The 19,250-nt window shown below is 47.9% G+C and overlaps 1 protein-coding gene across 1 annotated transcript in view; it reads right to left on the minus strand.

The window, feature by feature from the left end:
- SETDB1 (SET domain bifurcated histone lysine methyltransferase 1) overlaps positions 1 to 19,250 on the minus strand; it is a 138,717-nt gene that overhangs the window by 34,277 nt on the left and 85,190 nt on the right. Inside the window, exons 10-14 of the mRNA XM_082275506.1 lie at positions 16,553 to 16,682; positions 16,226 to 16,352; positions 10,885 to 11,190; positions 7,813 to 8,391; positions 1 to 19 (exon numbers count right to left, since the gene is read on the minus strand). The exon at positions 1 to 19 is cut by the window's left edge and continues 98 nt beyond it. Of these exons, the coding sequence (XP_082131632.1) occupies positions 1 to 19; positions 7,813 to 8,391; positions 10,885 to 11,190; positions 16,226 to 16,352; positions 16,553 to 16,682 (1,161 nt within the window). The remainder of the gene's footprint in view (positions 20 to 7,812; positions 8,392 to 10,884; positions 11,191 to 16,225; positions 16,353 to 16,552; positions 16,683 to 19,250) is intronic.

Below are 19,250 nucleotides of genomic sequence, written 5' to 3' on the forward strand. Positions count from 1 at the left end.
GTGACAGGAACATTTGGACCTAAAATAAAGAAGAATCATTTTTAGATTGAATACTGACTCCAAGGAGATGTACATATTTCAATGACTGCATTACTGATACTTAACCACTTGCCGACCGCCGCACGACTATTTACTGCGGTGGTCAGCCCTCACAGGCAGAGCGACGTAGTACTACGTCGCTAGCCTGTGAGGGTCTAGGGAACGAGCGCCTGCCCCCGGAAGCACGCTCCCGAGTGGTCACGGACCCCCCCCCGCGCGTGTGACCGGCAGACCTGCTGTCCGCCGGTCACTCAGCGATCGTCGGTGCAGAGGGAGAAAGGCAGGCGGCTGATGTAAACAAGCCGCCTGTCATTCTCCCCTGTGTATGAATGGTGATCATACGGTTCTACTACGTAGGACCGTTGATCACTGTTCATACACCTCAAGCCACAGCCAATCACAGTTAGAATCACACCCCTAGGGACACACATAACCCCTCCCTCTCAAAAAAGTCAACCCCTTCACTGCCAGTGTCATTTTTACAGTAACAGTGCATATGTATAGCACTGATTACTGTAGAAATGTCACTGGTAACCCCAAAAGTGTCAAAAATGTCAGTCAAGGGTCCGATCTGTCCGCCGCAATGTCGCAGTACCGCAAAAAAAAAAAAAAAAAAAAAAAAAGCAGATCGCCGCCATTACGCGTTAAAAAAAAAACAAAAATGACAAAAATCTTTCCCTTTGTTAGTAAACACGATAACTTTTGCGCAAACCAATCAAAATACGCTTTTTGCAATTTTTTTTACCAAACATATGTAGCATAAAACAAATTGGCCGAAAATGTTAAAAAATTTTGATTTTTACATTTTTTTGGGGGGGGGGAATTTCATATAAAAAAAATGTGAAAAATAGTTATTTTTTTCAAAATTGTCGTTCTTTTTTTGTTTATAGCGCATGATCAAAAAATCGCACAGGTGATCAAATACCACCAAAAGAAAGCTCTGTTTGTGGGGAAAAAAGGACGTCAAATTAGTTTAGGTACAGCGTCGCACGACCGCGCAATTGTCCGTTAAAGTCACGCAGTGCCGAATCGCAAAATAGGCCCTGGTCAGGAAGAGGGTAAAATGTTCCCGGGCTTAAGTGGTTAAAGTGGCATAGGGAAGGTTGCTTGCAGTTTCTTGTTGGCACAAAACCAACTGACCGCACTTCCACCAGCGACCAAACTCACCTTGCGTTACTAGAAGCATAAGTATATCTTAGTGAAACTGGTACCTATGATGGCGGAATCCTGCAACTTCACTTTTGAATACATTCTTATAAGGCAGGAACCAATGGTAGAGGTACAAGCAGTTGTCAAAGACTATCAATGCAGATCATCTAAAGTTGCCCAAGCCACTTTCAGGAGCAGCTGGGTCTCTTAGGAACGCACATCCTTCGACACCTTCAAGGGTATGCAAGTACCTGTACTCAGTAGGTTTACCTAGCCCAGTGGTTCTCAACCCCAGTCCTCCGGACCCACTTACAGGTCAGATTTTAAAGCGGAGTTCCGGGCTCAAAAATGACTTCGGGCAATCGGCTTCCTTTAAATGCCCTAAAAAACAAATGGATAGCCTCGATTTTTTTCTTTTTTTTTTTGCTTTACTTACCTTGTTTTTGAAGAAAATATACTTGCCTTCCTTCTACTTCCTCCCTCTGCGGCCGCGGCCCCGCGCCGTCTCTTCCTGCTTACATTGATTCCTGGGAGCTGAACGTCATCGCTCCCAGGAGTCAATGCGCCTGCACCGGCCCCGCTCGTCAGTTCCGGTGCAGGCTCTTCATTCCCTGCTAAACAGCTTCTGGGCATGACCAGAAGCTGTGCAGGGATGATGCGCCTGCCCCGGAAGTGACGTGCGGGGCCGGTGCAGGGGCATTCTGGGATGAAGAGGACACCGAAGAGGAGGCCCTGGCTTCAGCTGCCCACACCCGAGATGGCAGCGCTGGACAAGAAATTTTTAAGGTAAGTATTTCTTCTAAGGCCCCTTTCACACTTATGCGACGCGATTTTACCACGATTTTGAAAGTAATGCCTATGGCTATATACATCAAAACTCATTAAAATCAGCCCAAAGTAGTGCAGGAACTACTTTGAAGTCGGTGCGACTTCAAAATGCACAGATATGAATGGGGCTCATTGAAAATAATGGAAAACGACTTGCCATGCGATTTTGCGGTCCAAAATCGCGTGACAAGTTGCACAAGTGTGAAAGGGGCCTAAAAGGTAAGTGCGACCTGGGACAGATCAGAGGCTATCCATTCTGGAATGCATTAGCCCTGACTGTCCCGGGGGTATTTTTTTCTAAAAAACTTTTCCGAGGCCAGGACTCCGCTTTAAAGCGGAGTTTCACCCTAAGGCTCCGTTCACATGTCAGCGTATGATAGCGGGCAGAACCGCCGCGGTTCCGCCCGCGATCCGGAGATTTATTGCAAATCGCGGGACGCTTAGCGTTGCCCGTTGATTTGCAATAGCCCCCCAAACGCCGAGCGATGTTGCCGCGATTTACGCCCGCCGAATCACTGCAACATCGCGCAAACAAAATCGCGGGACACAATACGCTCCAAAAAAGTACAAGAGCTTCTTTGGAGCGTATTGCGTCCCACGATTTTGTTTGCGCGATGTTGCCACGAATCGGCGGGCGTAAATCGCGGCAACATCGCTCGGCGTTTGGGGGGCTATTGCAAATCAACGGGCAACGCTAGGCGTCCCGCGATTTGCAATAAATCTCCGGATCGCGGGCGGAACCGCGGCCTTTCTGCCCGCGATCATACGCTGACATGTGAACGGAGCCTTAATTATACTTACCTAAAAACAAATGGATAATCGCATTTTTTTTTTTTACTTACCTCGTTTAGAAGAAAATATACTCACCTTACTTCCTCTTCCTTCCCCACGGCGGCCACGGCGATTCATCACTTCCTGGTTTTGCAATGATTCCTGGGAGCTGAATGTCATTGCTCCCAGGAATCAATGCGCCTGCACCGGCCCCGACGACGGTTCCGGTGCAAGCGCCGTCATACCTTGCTAAATAGCTTCTGGGCATGCCCAGAAGCTGTGCAGGGATGAAGCTGCGGCACCGGAAGTGACGGCGGGGCCGGTGCAGTGCATCGTGGGACCGAAGAAGATGGAAGAGGACGCAGAAGAGGACGCGCTGGCTTCAAGCTACCCACACCTGAGATGGCAGCAGTGGACAAGACATTTTCAAGGTAAGTATTTCTTCTTGCAGGTAAGTGCGACCCGGGACAGTTCAGAGGCTATCCATTGTGGAATGCACTAGCCCTGACTGTCCCGGGGGTATTTTTATTAAAAAAAAATGTCCCAGAGTGGAACTCCGCTTTAAGTATTACCTTGGGGAGATGCAGACTAGAGTACTGCAATCACTGAGCAGCAAATGATATCACCTGGGATGTATTTCAGTTATCTTGCAACCCTGGCCTGTTAGTGGGTCCTCAGGATCAGAGTTGAGAACCACTGACCTAGCCAGACATGGGGATCAATTTATAGTACACGTGATGAACGAAACATCTAAGGCCCCTTTCACACGGGGCAGCCTCCATTTGGATCAGCAGAGGATCTGTCCACTGATCCCCTGCTGATCAGAGCGGAGCGGGCGGATGACGAATCTCTGTACTCTTTGTTTATGCAGAGCGGACACAGACTGAGCCCACTCAATGGGCAGTAGGGTGTAAACTGGCCCTGCTGCTTGTTTACACCCACCTCCCCTCCGATCTGCCTAGATGGAAGGAGAAAGATACCCCTCCAGTTTAATTTAGTGGACCGGAGGCAGGTGGGTGTAAACAGACACAGGTCAGTTTACAGCTGCTGGTTTATAGGGGTGAATGGAGGGTCCGATCACGTCCACCTGAAAAAGAGACTGAACTAATCGGACACCTTTGTGTGAAAGGGGCATAAGATACCACTGTTGGGGGTCTGGCTAAGACTGTTCTAAGTTGCCAGGCATGAAGAAAAAAGAGAAGTCAGAATGTCTCAGTTTTAGATTAGGATTGGGTCAGTGATTCAGTGCGGAGTCACTACGACAGCCACACAGCCCTCATTTTAAAGGAAAGGTCAATAATGGCAGCCTACATATTTGTGGGTCGCCCCTGTGAGCATCCTGCTGTCCGACATTCTTTGATCTGAAAATCAAAGATGGCGGGGTGGAGGATTGCTGTCTGAAAAGAGGCTGCATTCATGACAGAAGCAATACAAGAGCTGTAGTTTTAGATTCCTTCATCAGCATGGTATAGATGGAGGAATCAGCAGAAACCTTACAGTGTTTGACCAGATTTCTGTTACTTCAGATGGCTCAAACAATCTATTTTAGAGATCCACCGATACAGTTTTTTTTTTTATCGGCAAGTACTGACACTGTCAGGTACTCACCAGTATCAAGTACCGATACTTTGTGGTGTGATTTGCATCCATACAAAAAAAAATATTGCCCCAACTCGCACTGCAAAGAACCACATGCTATTTTAACAGGAATGCAGTCCAAATCGCATTTTCCCCCACTGCGTGTGTGTAGAAAGGGAAAAGCGTCATCTAGTGGGCAGCTTATAAACATTTTTAGAACTCTGCATATCTGGCCACATGCAAAATTATCTACATCGGTGTCCCGGCCCCACCAATGGTAGTAACTCAGGGCCATAAAACCTCGTACACACGCAACGATTGTTGGCCGTGAATTTTCGGCCAACGTCCGATCAGCCGATTGTTGGCTTGTTAGTATGATGATTCCGACAACCGACTGCGACTTTTCGGCCGAACAAAATCTGGTGTGCATGCTATAAAATTTTTGTTGGCCGTCACCGCAACGGCCGATTTTTCGGTCAGTCAGTACAGATTTCGGCAGACAAACATCAGATGAGCAAGACTGGGCATGCTCAGAGAAGAAAAAACACACGGAAAGTAAACCAGCACATGACATCACTTCTGCAGTTGGTTGTTGGCTGAGAAAATTTGTGTGAAGTCTAGGCACATTCCAACCAACACAACAACACTGGACAAAAGACGGCCGATCGGGAGGCCAACAATCGTTGCGTGTGTACGAGGCTTTAGAGGTGCTTACAGGGCTGGAGAAGTTTCGGCACCCCATGGGTATAGGTTGGAAGTGACGTCAGCTTGGGGCGGACACCCCCTACATCTCCTCCAGCCCTGCGAGCGCCTCCAGTGGCCATGGTGGACTGGGACACCTACGTAGATTATTTTGCATGTGGCCAGATATGCACTGTGGGTTCTAACATTTTTTAAACTGCCCACTAGAAGGGTCTGCCGATTGGATGCCAATCAGCGCTCTCAGCCAATGGCTAAGAGTGCTGACTGATGTGTTCTGATGGAGGGGGGGGGGGGGGGGGTCCATGCCCTGTCAGAACACAATAGCTCAGTGGGGAGCTCCTTATGAGAACCAGAACTCTGAACCAGACATGCATCTAGATGGTGATGGCTGCTGGTATATGGACTGGCCCTATAGTATATAAATGTCAGATATCCAATTTGCTCAGCACAGGACCTTCTGAAGATCGCAGGCTCGGGGGAATCCTGTCATACTGGAATCCTGCTCCTCCAACTCAAGTGAGCTGGCCAAGCAGCCCTGAACCCCAAAATAATGATCTATGCAATGGCAGAGAGAAAAAGTGGAGAGGAGATCTCAAGTGTGCAAGCAAGGCTAGGGGAAGGTGCAGGTGGAGCTGCCCCCCTTGGCACAGAACATCAGCCAGTCAGAAAATCCTGCCAGTCATCTCCTCACCACTAGATGGTATGGTACAGATAGTGCCCCCCCCCCCCCAACAGATCTTAACTTTGAGATGAGCCCACACCCCTCCCTTTACAGTAGCAACGGAAATAACACAGATGGAACCTTTCCTAACATTACATCTCCTAATCCTCCCCCCAGACATTGGAGCTTGGGTAGATCCCATCTTGCAGCACACCTTTGTAATGGAGGGATGGTGGATGCGCCAATGAGCTGTCCCCCTCCCTTGGCCCCCTGGCTCAGATGATCTGAGTAGCATGAATGACAGCTCCTCTCCAGTGCATGCTCTCTTTCTACTCCCTCCGCTGCCTTCTGCCACCACTGGAGTAGGGTGTTCTGATGCCGGGAAAAAACACAGACTCCGGAACCCCAACATCCCTGAGCCGTGCCGCCACCTCCCTCAGCCTGCAATACCTTGAGGGAGGGCGACAGCAGCAGCAGGGATGACTGACTGCCGGGGATCCCCTAATTTTACTGGACTCTGCTGGCCATTCGCTCTTCCCGCTGTGTCAGCGGCTGCCGCACCGCTCTCTTCCTGTTCCATCCTCGGGGTGTCTTCATCCCTTTTAAACACATTCCCCATGATGGCAGCGGCGCCCTGCAGTCTGCCCTGTAATGGCAGCCGAGCGGACGCACCTGTCAGTGACAAAAGCCCAGGCACCGGGACGGAATTCCTAGCCGCCATGACGACCTGGTGCCTTGGATTTGTCAAGCCGTGAATATAGCCAGATCACTTGGTTATAGATCAGTACTCCCCCAAATGCTCCCGAAACCGATACTTTTGCATGCAATTTTGAACAGGAATGCTGTGCGATACCTGTCTGAAAGTCCTGCAATTTCCCCTACCTGCTCGTGTGTGTGAGAGATATATATATATATATATATATATATATATATATATATATATATACACACACATACACATACACATACACACATATACATACACACATTATAATATATATATATATATATATATATATATATATATATATATATATATATATACACACACACACACACATATACATACACTAGGCCTGCACGATATTGGAAAAAAAATATATTGCGATATTTTTTTTCCAACGATATATATTGCGATATTGTGGGACCCTTCCTTTATATGGAGAAATATAAAGGAGGTTGGCTGCAGCCCACTTCAGAATATAACCCTGGAAGGGGTTATATAATAGATTATAAAAAGGAAGAGGAAGTGATTGGTGCTGCCAGTATATATGTGAAATACAATAAATAATCTATTTAATCTAATCTAATCTTCTGTCCCACTGGGAGACCCGGGCAACCAGCCTGCACGGCCGCTGAAGAACCGATCAAATCCACATTCGGCTCTGATCAGCTCTCCATGTAAAAACCCAGAAGTGATGTCATGACATCACTTCCGGGTACTCGGCGCCAGATTAAAAAAATGACAGCATTCAAAACAGCAGGCCCCGGAGGTTACCGATATTGCGGGAAAGTGCTTGTACCGGAGTGATGCCGGCAGCTAGAAGCATTAAACCCGGTACCGGCGTCCATAGCCGAAGGTCGGCTGTCTTGTAACCATTCAGCTGTCATTACAAGGAGCGGGAGGGGACGTACCCCCCCCCCCCTCCCGCGGCTCGCCTGGGTCTTCCATCCCACTGGGAGACCAGGGCAACCAGCCTGCACGGCCGCTGAAGAACCGATCAAATCCACATTCGGCTCTGATCAGCTCTCCATGTAAAAACCCGGAAGTGATGTCATGACATCCCTTCCGGGGACTTGGCGCCAGATTAAAAAAATGACAGCATTCAAAAAACAGCCGAACTTGGCGTTTTGAATGCTTTTAAGTGCAGAGGAGGGGTTTGGGGTCTTTTAGACCCCCAGATCTCTCCACAACAGTACCTGTCAAGTTTTTTTAAAATGTATAAAAATATCGGCTGATACCGATATTCAATGGCCAAAATATCCGTATCAGCAACAAAAAAACAATATTGGTTGACTAATACAAACACTTTAACTGCAATTTATCTGTCAGATCCTCCAACACACAAATCGCCATCTCTAACCTGTCTCGGCATCCATCCGTGCAGTCGCATCCCACCAGAAAGTCCTTGCCTGTATTAATAAACACTCCTCTGCCGGGAATGCGCTCCTTACTATACGCCACCTGTGGAGGAGGGGTCCTGTCTATCTCATTGACGCAGGAGAGGGGCACATCCTCCTTGCCGTAGGTGATGTCGGGGATATAATAAAAAGGTTTCTGTGGCTGAAACTTGCGGTCCACCAGAACATACGGGTCCAAGCAGAACATTTCCAAGAACAGCATGTCACAGTTTGTCTCTAAAACATAACGCTCGATCTCAGGCATGGTGCGCAGGCTCAGGCCGCACGGTGTTTTGTAGATGACGTGGAATCCCAGCTTGCGGTTCACCCTCCTCCTTGCAGTCATACGCCGGAAGTCGTACAGCAGTGGCACCAGCAGAGGGTTCTTCCCCCGATGATTTACCACACGGATGCGGGACAAGCACGAGTAGCTACAGATGTGAGGTAGGTAAAACAGCTTCTCCATGGGAGCCTTATAAGTGATCTCCGTCGGCAATGCGTTCGTCTGAACAACTTGAAATGGCGCCACGTTTGTCACAAATCTATGAGGGGAATAAAGAGAGGACCAATGAGACAGACATAGTCCATTATGCTTCAGGGACTGAAATGTTATTCTTATTGTTAATCAGTTTTCTCAATCTATCAATGCCATTACTGTATCCTACGTGCACAATCTTACATTTATCGACAATAATACTATCCTAAATGTTATTTCGTTTTTTGAAACAAGCCCGTTATACTTGACTGCTCTGTGCAATAGTTTTGCACAGAGCAGCCTTGATCCACCTCTTCTCGGTTCCCCTTACTGCACTCCTGGCTCCCCCCCATAGCAAGCATCGTAGACATGCCATAGACACCATATTAAAACACAAAAAATCCTGCGCTAATAGTGAATATACAAGTGAACAAAAATAAATAGATGTGAAAGCAGCTGAAAACACTTGATCAATAGTAGGATCAACAGTATAAAGCAAAAAATAGTGCAGCGCTATCTAGTATGGTGTAACCCATAAATCAAAGTGAAGTATTAAATGACATAAATAACACAGTGAACAAACAAAGTCCATAAATGTGTTCCAAAAATTTATAGTCAGTAGTGATTAAAAGTCCCAGAGAGGTGATGATAGACCCGAAGACTTGGAATCCAAAAGGTAAAGGCAGAGGTACACCCATGGAATACAAGTAGCAAAATGGCAGCTTACCAGAAGCTCAGGCCTCCAACCTAATGGACCACGCCCCGGACGACGTCACGTATGACGAAACCGGTCGGGCGGTACTGGACGCACAACTGTCACGCCCCCTAGACGCCGGCTCACATACACGCGGGGCGCCGCGAACTTATGCATCGGCCATGGATTCTTTTTGATGTGCCTGTATACAAAGCTACCTATATAAGTGCAATTCAAATAAAACCTTGTGCAAATTTTACGGAATTACGCTATGTGCTGCTTATTTCCTTCCATATGTTATGATACCATGTGTGGAGTTCCCATGTGATATAGAGGAATTTATTTGGCTACCTGGTCTCTGGAGGAGGTAATCCATTTGGAATCATTGGTTTAGCGTATGTGGCCGTTCCATTAAGTTGGAGGCCTGAGCTTCTGGTAAGCTGCCATTTTGCTACTTGTATTCCACGGGTGTACCTCTGTCTTTACCTTTGGATTCCAAGTCTTCGGGTCTATCACCACCTCTCTGGGACTTTTCATCACTACTGACTATTAATTTTTGGAACACATTTATGGACTCGTTTGTTCACTGTGTTAATTCATGTCATTTAATACTTCACTTTGATTTATGGGTTACACCATACTAGATAGCGCTACACTATTTTTTGCTTTATAGACACCGTATTGTCAGGATCTTTTCAGAACCTGGGGTGGAATGGTGACATCAGTCGAGAGCAGACTGAAGTCGGCTCTTGGCTGAAAACGGGTAAGTGCACTCATGTGATCCAGAGAAGTACAGCCAAAAAAGCTTTGGCTATATTTCTTTAATTCACTTCTAAAAAGGCATACAAACTAGTGATCAACCGATATCGTTTTATCGTTGCCGATACCAATATTTTGGCCAATGCATATCGGTATCGGCCGACATATATATTTTTTTTTTTGTATAAAACTAGTATTTTTTTTTAAATTTGACAGGTACTCTTGTGGAGGGATCTGGGGGTCTAAAAGGTGGCGGAACGGCGTTCCGCTACGTTCTGGCAAGAAAAAAAAGCCGTGTGTATATATGTATTAGTGATCGACCGATATCGGTTTTTCGTTGCCGATACTGCTATTTTGGTCAGGCACTTTTGTGGAGGGATCTGGGGGTCTAAAAGACCCCAAACCCCTCCTCTGCATTCAAAACACCAAGCTTGGCTGTTTTGAATGCTGTCATTGTTTTTAATCTGGCGCCAGACAGAACCCGGAAATGATCTCACTCATGACATCACTTCCGGGTTTTTACATGGAGACCCGATCAGAGCCCAATGCGGCTTTGATCGGGTCTTCGGCAGCTGTGCAGGCTGGTTGCCCGGGTCTCCTGGTGGGACAGGGGACCCGGGTGAGCCGCGGAAGGATGACCTCTCCCTCTCCTTGTAATTACAGCCGAGCGGCTTCTCAGCCACATCGGTTGTCATTACAAGACAGCTGACCGTCGGCTATGGACGCCGGTACCAGGGTGATGCCTCTAGCTGCAGGCATCACTCCGGTACAAGCACTTTCCCGAAATATCAGTCACCTTGGTGGCCGATTCCGATATATCGGGGAAAGTGCATATCGGCCCTCGATATATAAGCTTTGCAGATAATCGGTCGATCTCAAATACAAACCCTGGAATTTTTTCCTACTACAACACTGCACGTGTATCAGCTGATTCATAAAGTTACTCCCATTTACTTTAGACATCCACATACCTAAATCTTTTTTCTTCAGAGCAAAAAACTGAAATTTGCAAAAAAGTTTGTAACAAAATCCCTGCAATGTACATTTCTTTTTCCTTCAACAAAAAGGGGGGGGGGGGGGTTATCCTTTAAAAGACCGATAACTCACCTTTGAGGCTGTGCTATTTGAATAGTCTGGTTAGTCTGAATTGCGTGTATTGTTGGAATAGTCTGTATAGCTTGGAAGGTGTGAACAGTCTGAATCTGCATTTGGTTGATTTGATTCTGCTGGACAGGCTGGACAGGCCGTACAGGGGTAGTGGTAGCAGGAGCAGTAGCAGGAGCAGTAGCAGGAGCGGTAGCGGGCTGCTCACAGGGTACAGGAGACGATGGTCCTGAGCCTGCAGATCCTGGGCGGAATGATGTACTTTTCTTCGCCACTTGCTTCTTGGACTGAGCCTGCTGGCTGTCAGAGCTGAAAAAAAAAAGGCAGATATAATTAATCATTTGTGATGATGTGGTGCAGCAAGTCTGGGCTTTAAAAATGATTAATAATCCTAGGCAGAGTGGACTCTCCATAAGCTGCTTCTGTGAAACATGCAAGACCTTCGTCAGAGATCGGAGGGATCTGTGTAAAGTAAGTGCACTGATTGGCCATCCAGGCCGATGGAAACGGGACCCTCTGGACTCTGTATCCTCATCGTGAAGCTGCAGGATCTCACCCTGTTGCCGACCGGCTAAGTCTAAGACCGGCTAAGTCTAAGACCGGCTAAGTCTAAGACCGGCTAAGTCTAAGACCGGCTAAGTCTAAGACCGGCTAAGTCTAAGACCGGCTAAGTCTAAGACCGGCTAAGTCTAAGACCGGCTAAGTCTGTGTTAGTTTGCTGCCCTTCAAATGAATTGGCTGCCATGCCTGAGTTTCCAGCAACATTCTAACGATGCAGCTAATGGGAAATTGCAGTTTTTTTTCACCATTTGCACCATTCAATTTCCCGTCTGTTCCTGCACCAGCAAACATGCTGCGTTTTTAGATGCAAAGGGGTGCCAGTCAGAATGAATGGCAGCCCCGCGGGTTTTCAAACAGCAGCGTCTTTTGACTGCAGGTGGTTGCATTTCCCGTAGCCTCATAGATGCAAACCAGGCCTAACCTTTCATTAATCTCTTGAATGTAAGAACCTTGGTGGGCAGTAGAGACGTTTGGTAGGCAGATTTTGACCGTTGAATGATGACAGAAGGCAGAGATGGGAGTGCTGGAATGGAAGCTTAAAGCGGAGTTCCACCCAAAAGTGGAACTTCCGCTTTAGGTAGTCCTAACCCCCTGACATGCCACATTTGGCATGTCTTTTTTTGGGGGGAAGCGGGTACCTAGTTTTGGCAGGTACCCGCTCCCACTTCCGCTCGGAGCGCCGCGGCACCCTGAGCGGAAGTTCTCCTCTCCCCCTCCCTCCCTGCAATCTTCTAGGACATGTCAGAGGTCCCAGAAGATTGCCGGCCAATCAAGACCACAAGCTGTCACAGCCGGGTGCCCACACCAGTGATGCCGGTGCCGCTGAGACCAGGGACAGGTGAGTGTGTTTATTAAAAGTCAGCAGGTACACTTTTAAATAAAACACAGAAAAGGCTGCAACTCCGCTTTAAAAGCCAAGTTCACCTTTTCCAGATAATAGTCAAGGGGCACCAATGGATATTGAAAACACTGTGCCGCTTTATAAAAATGTTCAGTAATATTATGGTCATACCCGTAGGCATTGAAAACTCCATTATCAACCTCCCTGTCGTGACTTGTTGTTAGGATGTGAACAGTTGGGACCGCTTTCTCCCAGCACTGCAGGTTTTAAAATCAACGTTTTTCATTTCCTAACAAGAAGTCAGGACATGGGGGTTGCTAACTGGGAGTTTTTAGGCAAGGCTTCTGAGGGGAGCCAAATGGCCTTGAGGAACGACCATAATATTATTGAACATTTTATAAAGATGTATAATAACTTAAAGTTGCGCTATTCAGTGTCTAAAAGGTGCAGCACAAATCCAAAACATACGTATATAAACATAATGTTGAAATAAAGTCCCAATAAAGTGATGTTCCAAAACTGCTGATGCCACCAACCACCACCTTGAAAGGCCATTAGAGACACCACCACCAAAAGATGAATTGCACCCTTACCAAATGTCAATGACCCCTCATTACAAAAGGTCATCAATTGCCTAGATATCAAGTTAGGTCTGGGCTTTACACCAGCCACATAAGTCCTCCGATAGGGCTCCTCTATCTCCTCGGTTCAATTCCATGGGATTATCCAAAACAAATAAAACTCCACATAGTGTAGTATTGCAGAATTAAATAGAAAAAGTAATCCACTTGCATCAATTAGCAAAATAAAACGCCTAAAATCATGCGTGTTGGCAGCACACACATAACTCGTCCTTCCGTTCAGTTTAGACAGTTCGTCTAAAGCGCTTTTGCGCAAAAAGAACGCTTTTGGACGCCATGGTCGTTCTTTATTTTCCAGGCACAAAGAACTGGAAAAGCACAGGCAGGGCACTGGAGAAGTCACCAGGTGAAATCCTGTGGTGAAATGGGATGATACAGTGTAATCTGTTAGGATCACAGCTTTGTATCATCTCATTTGGTGCATTTACATTTTTGAATTGCCAATTTGTCAGCACTACCTGAATTTACAGTGGGTACGGAAAGTATTCGGACCCCCTTAAATTTTTCGCTCTTTGTTATATTGCAGCCATTTGCTAAAATCATTTAGGTTCATTCTTCTTCCTCATGAATGTACACATAGCACCCCATACTGACAGAAAAACACAGAATTGTTGACATTGTTGCAGATTTATTAAAAAAGAAAAACTGAAATATCACATGGTCCTAAGTATTCAGACCCTTTGCTCAGTATTTAGTAGAAGCCCCCTTTTGATCTAATACAGCCAGGAGTCTTTTTGGGAAAGATGCAACAAGTCTTTCACACCTGGATTTGGGGATCCTCTGCCATTCCTCCTTGCAGATCCTCTCCAGTTCTGTCGGGCTGGATGGTAAACGTTGGTGGACAGCCATTTTTAGGTCTCTCCAGAGATGCTCAATTGGGTTTAAGTCAGGGCTCTGGCTGGGCCATTCAAGAACAGTCACGGAGTTGTTGTGAAGCCACTCCTTCGTTATTTTAGCTGTGGGCTTAGGGTCATTGTCTTGTTGGAAGGTAAACCTTCGGCCCAGTCTGAGGTCCAGAGCACTCTGGAGAAGGTTTTTGTCCAGGATATCCCTGTACTTGGCCGCATTCATCTTTCCCTCGATTGCAACCAGTCGTCCTGTCCCTGCAGCTGAAAAACACCCCCACAGCATGATGCTGCCACCACCATGCTTCACTGTTGGGACTGTATTGGACAGGTGATGAGCAGTGCCTGGTTTTCTCCACACATACCGCTTAGAATTAAGGCCAAAAAGTTCTATTTTGGTCTCATCAGACCAGAGAATCTTATTTCTCACCATCTTGGAGTCCTTCAGGTGTTTTTTAGCAAACTCCATGCAGGCTTTCATGTGTCTTACACTGAGGAGAGGCTTCCGTCGGGCCACTCTGCCATAAAGCCCCGACTGGTGGAGGGCTGCAGTGATGGTTGACTTTCTACAACTTTCTCCCATCTCCTGACTGCATCTCTGGAGCTCAGCCACAGTGATCTTTGGGTTCTTCTTTACCTCTCTCACCAAGGCTCTTCTCCCCCGATAGCTCAGTTTGGCCGGACGGCCAGCTCTAGGAAGGGTTCTGGATTATGGAGGCCACTGTGCTCTTAGGAACCTTAAGTGCAGCAGAAATCTTTTTGTAACCTTGGCCAGATCTGTGCCTTGCCACAATTCTGTCTCTGAGCTCTTCAGGCAGTTCCTTTGACCTCATGATTCTCATTTGCTCTGACATGCATTGTGATCTGGAAGGTCTTATATAGACAGGTGTGTGGCTTTCCTAATCAAGTCCAATCAGTATAATCAAACACAGCTGGACTCAAATGAAGGTGTAGAACCATCTCAAGGATGATCAGAAGAAATGGAAAGCACCTGAGTTAAATATATGAGTGTCACAGCAAAGGGTCTGAATACTTAGGACCATGTGATATTTCAGTTTTTCTTTTTTAATAAATCTGCAACAATGTCAACAATTCTGTGTTTTTCTGTCAGTATGGGGTGCTATGTGTACATTCATGAGGAAGAAGAATGAACTTAAATGATTTTAGCAAATGGCTGCAATATAACAAAGAGTGAAAAATTTAAGGGGGTCTGAATACTTTCCGTACCCACTGTACTTCTGTGGACAACAGAACATTCCCCATAACATAGAGAGAAGTTGGTGTTTTTCAGTCCTAACACTCCTCCTATCCTAGGCTGATCTTCCATAAAGCGCCATGAGAACACGAAGATACTGGCAAAATCCTCAAGTATAATAATGATAGTCCCAATATTGTGCACATTTGGAAGATCATTGTTTGTAACAGCGCTTCATAAAAAGCAACACGTAAAACGGTTATAGGGCAGACCTAAAGTGGTTAACAGACCAAACTAAGTCCGGTCACATTTCTGCAAACTCCATGTCCAATGATTTCAAACTGTGCCTGCTTCACTACGCTAGGCTTATTATAGGGTTAAAAAAAAAACGTATGCCTGTCCTATTTACACCAGTCAAATACTGAGACATTAATGGCACTTTTCCACTGCAAGTAGCGGCTCGGCTCTACTCGGCCCGGTTTGCTTTTCCACCGCTGGTACCGCATGGTACGGTGTTGGAACGGTTCGGTACGGTACGGTATAGGTTTGCTTTTCCACTAAAGTAGTACTAAAGTTAAGTGGGTGGGATAACAACGATTCTCTGAGCAATCAGTGGCTAGTAGTGACTGCTTGCAAAGGATTGTGGGATATGGTACCAGTATGGTACCTCTTGGAACCACAATCGAGGTGGTACTGTTTTTGAGAGCCGTACCGTTCGGTTCCATGCAGTGGAAAAGCGCCGCCGTACCGTACCGAACCGTTCCTACACCGTACCATGCGGTACCAGCAGTGGAAAAGCATAAAAGCGAGCCGAACCGTTCGGTTCCATGCAGTGGAAAAGCGCCGCCGTACTGTACCATACTGAACTGTTCCAACACCGTACCATTCGGTTCCATGCAGTGGAAAAGCGCCGCCGTACTGTACCGAACCGTTCCTACACCATACCATGCGGTACCAGCAGTGGAAAAGCATAAAAGCGAGCCGAACCGTTCGGTTCCATGCAGTGGAAAAGCGCCGCCGTACCGTACCATTCCTACACCATACCATGCGGTACCAGCAGTGGAAAAGCATAAAAGCGAGCCGAACCGTTCGGTTCCATGCAGTGGAAAAGCGCCGCCGTACTGTACCGTACCATTCCTACACCATACCATGTGGTACCAGCAGTGGAAAAGCAGTGGAAAAGCATAAAAAGCGAGCCGAACCGTTCGTGCAGTGGAAAAGCGCCATCAGGAAGCATGAACTCAATAAAAAAAGAACTTACTCTGTGTCGATGAGTTGGGGCGATGGGATTGACTGGGGTGAGCTTGGATCTGTAGGTTTATAAGGAGATTCGCTACCAGTAAGATCATGTGTGTACTGTACCACAGGTCCTTTACTCCGCACAGCACCTGCAAATACAACAAGAGCATCCATCAGATCCCACACCAACAAACTAGATCATAAAATCTACAAAAACTGGATCAATGCCCGCATCCTCCACCAAAAAAAAAAAAAAATCTACAAAAAGTGTCAGTGGTTTTAGGAACCAATCAGCAGCTAGAATCAATGGTTGTTCTACTGTTCCACAGGGCTCCTCATGTAAACTCACCAACATTAGGACGTGTCCGCTGCTGTCCTGCCTGCTTTTTCTCTTGAGTGGAAGCGTTGGAGGTCTTCATGCTAAACATGGGCTCCAGGCGGGTGGAGCCTCGATAGATCCACTCACAACGCTTGTCATCCTGCAATTTACAAACATATTCACATCTTGTCATATATATGCAAACAAATCCCTTAAAGGGTACTTTCAGCCTATGCCCCATATTTCTATGCCCCAGCTTACCAGGTGGTGTTGTAGGCACAATTTTGACACTCACCCAGCCACTGAATCCAGCGTTGTCCGCAGACATCTTTCGGTCAGCAGACTTCGCTCAGTCACCCACCATCATCTTCGGGAACAGAATGGAGAGTCCCTCCTTCCCCAGCTATGCAGTCGTTGAGGAGTCCGATAAGTGCGGTGCAGTATGAACAATTGTGTGAGTCGCTGGGTAGTCCACAGGGATACCTTGAGCACATTGTCAAGTATACCCGTCCACTCTTCCGACGTTATAGACCCCAATTCGTCCGACCAGAAAGTTCTGACCCACCATCATCTTACTTGTGACGGCAGGACCTCACAATGGCGTGCCGCTCAGCCCACACCACCATCTACTTACTGAATGACTAAAGGCCTCCTAAGATATGTGACCTGCATATCCCAGGAAGCCCAGTAAGCACCGTACACGTCATTCACTATGCCAGGGTGCTCAGCTCGTAATCTGCAGCTGCTCTAAGTTTTAGAGCCTACCTAGACTTGGCTTTGCCTGCAACATCCTTGGACCAGGAGGAAATTTGGTCTGATCTAAGCATAGCAGATCATCTTTCAAGACTTGACTGTTTACTGCCTGGACTATCTAGCAGTTTACGGAAATATGCCACCCTAGGATGATGTCCAAGGCCATGGTTCCCAGACCCTGAAGGTATGCCACCATGACAAGGGGTATGCTGACCGGTGAATCCAGAATTCTTTGTGGGCCCAGCAGTGTGCATAAGCATACACTCCACGGAGCTTCTGTGACTACTATTACCTGGGGCATTTGGTATATGTCCGTGTCAGTGGGAGGAGGAGGAGGAGTGGCCTCACATCGCTGGTGTCAGTGGGAGGAGGAGGAGTGGCCTCACATCGCTGGTGTCAGTGGAAGGAGGAGGAGTGGCCTCACATCGCTGGTGTCAGTGGGAGGAGGAGGAGTGGCCTCACATCGCTGGTGTCAGTGGGAGGAGCAGGAGTGGCCTCACATCGCTGGTGTCAGTGGGAGGAGCAGGAGTGGCCTCACATCGCTGGTGTCAGTGGGAGGAGCAGGAGTGGCCTCACATCGCTGGTGTCAGTGGGAGGAGCAGGAGTGGCCTCACATCGCTGGTGTCAGTGGGAGGAGCAGGAGTGGCCTCACATCGCTGGTGTCAGTGGGAGGAGCAGGAGTGGCCTCACATCGCTGGTGTCAGTGGGAGGAGCAGGAGTGGCCTCACATCGCTGGTGTCAGTGGGAGGAGCAGGAGTGGCCTCACATCGCTGGTGTCAGTGGGAGGAGCAGGAGTGGCCTCACATCGCTGGTGTCAGTGGGAGGAGGAGGAGTGGCCTCACATCGCTGGTGTTAGTTGCAGGAGGAGTGCCCCATCATTGGTGTCAGTGGCAGGAAGAGTGCCCCCTCATTGGTGTCAGTGGCAGGATGAGTGCCCCATCATTGGTGTCAGTGGCAGGATGAGTGCCCCATCATTGGTGTCAGTGGCAGGATGAGTGCCCCATCATTGGTGTCAGTGGCAGGATGAGTGCCCCATCATTGGTGTCAGTGGCAGGATGAGTGCCCCATCATTGGTGTCAGTGGCAGGAAGAGTGCCCCCTCATTGGTGTCAGTGGCAGGATGAGTGCCCCCCTCATTGGTGTCAGTGGCAGGATGAGTGCCCCCCTCATTGGTGTCAGTGGCAGGATGAGTGCCCCATCATTGGTGTCAGTGGCAGGATGAGTGCCCCATCATTGGTGTCAGTGGCAGGATGAGTGCCCCCTCATTGGTGTCAATGGCAGGATGAGTGCCCCCTCATTGGTGTCAATGGCAGGATGAGTGCCCCCCTCATTGGTGTCAGTGGCAGGATGAGTGCCCCCCTCATTGGTGTCAGTGGCAGGATGAGTGCCCCCCTCATTGGTGTCAGGATGAGTGCCCCCCTCATTGCTGTCAGTGGCAGGATGAGTGCCCCATCATTGCTGTCAGTGGCAGGATGAGTGCCCCATCATTGCTGTCAGTGGCAGGATGAGTGCCCCATCATTGCTGTCAGTGGCAGGATGAGTGCCCCATCATTGCTGTCAGTGGCAGGATGAGTGCCCCATCATTGCTGTCAGTGGCAGGATGAGTGCCCCATCATTGCTGTCAGTGGCAGGATGAGTGCCCCATCATTGGAGTCAGTGGCAGGAAGAGTGACCCATCATTGCTGTCAATGGCAGGATGAGTGCCCCATCATTGCTGTCAATGGCAGGATGAGTGCCCCACCATTGCTGTCAGTGGCAGGATGAGTGCCCCACCATTGCTGTCAATGGCAGGATGAGTGCCCCATCATTGCTGTCAGTGGCAGGATGAGTGCCCCATCATTGCTGTCAGTGGCAGGATGAGTGCCCCATCATTGCTGTCAGTGGCAGGATGAGTGCCCCATCATTGCTGTCAGTGGCAGGATGAGTGCCCCATCATTGCTGTCAGTGGCAGGATGAGTGCCCCATCATTGCTGTCA

This window comes from Pelophylax lessonae, assembly GCF_965119305.1.
Source record: "Pelophylax lessonae genome assembly, chromosome: 13".
NCBI lineage: Eukaryota > Metazoa > Chordata > Amphibia > Anura > Ranidae > Pelophylax > Pelophylax lessonae.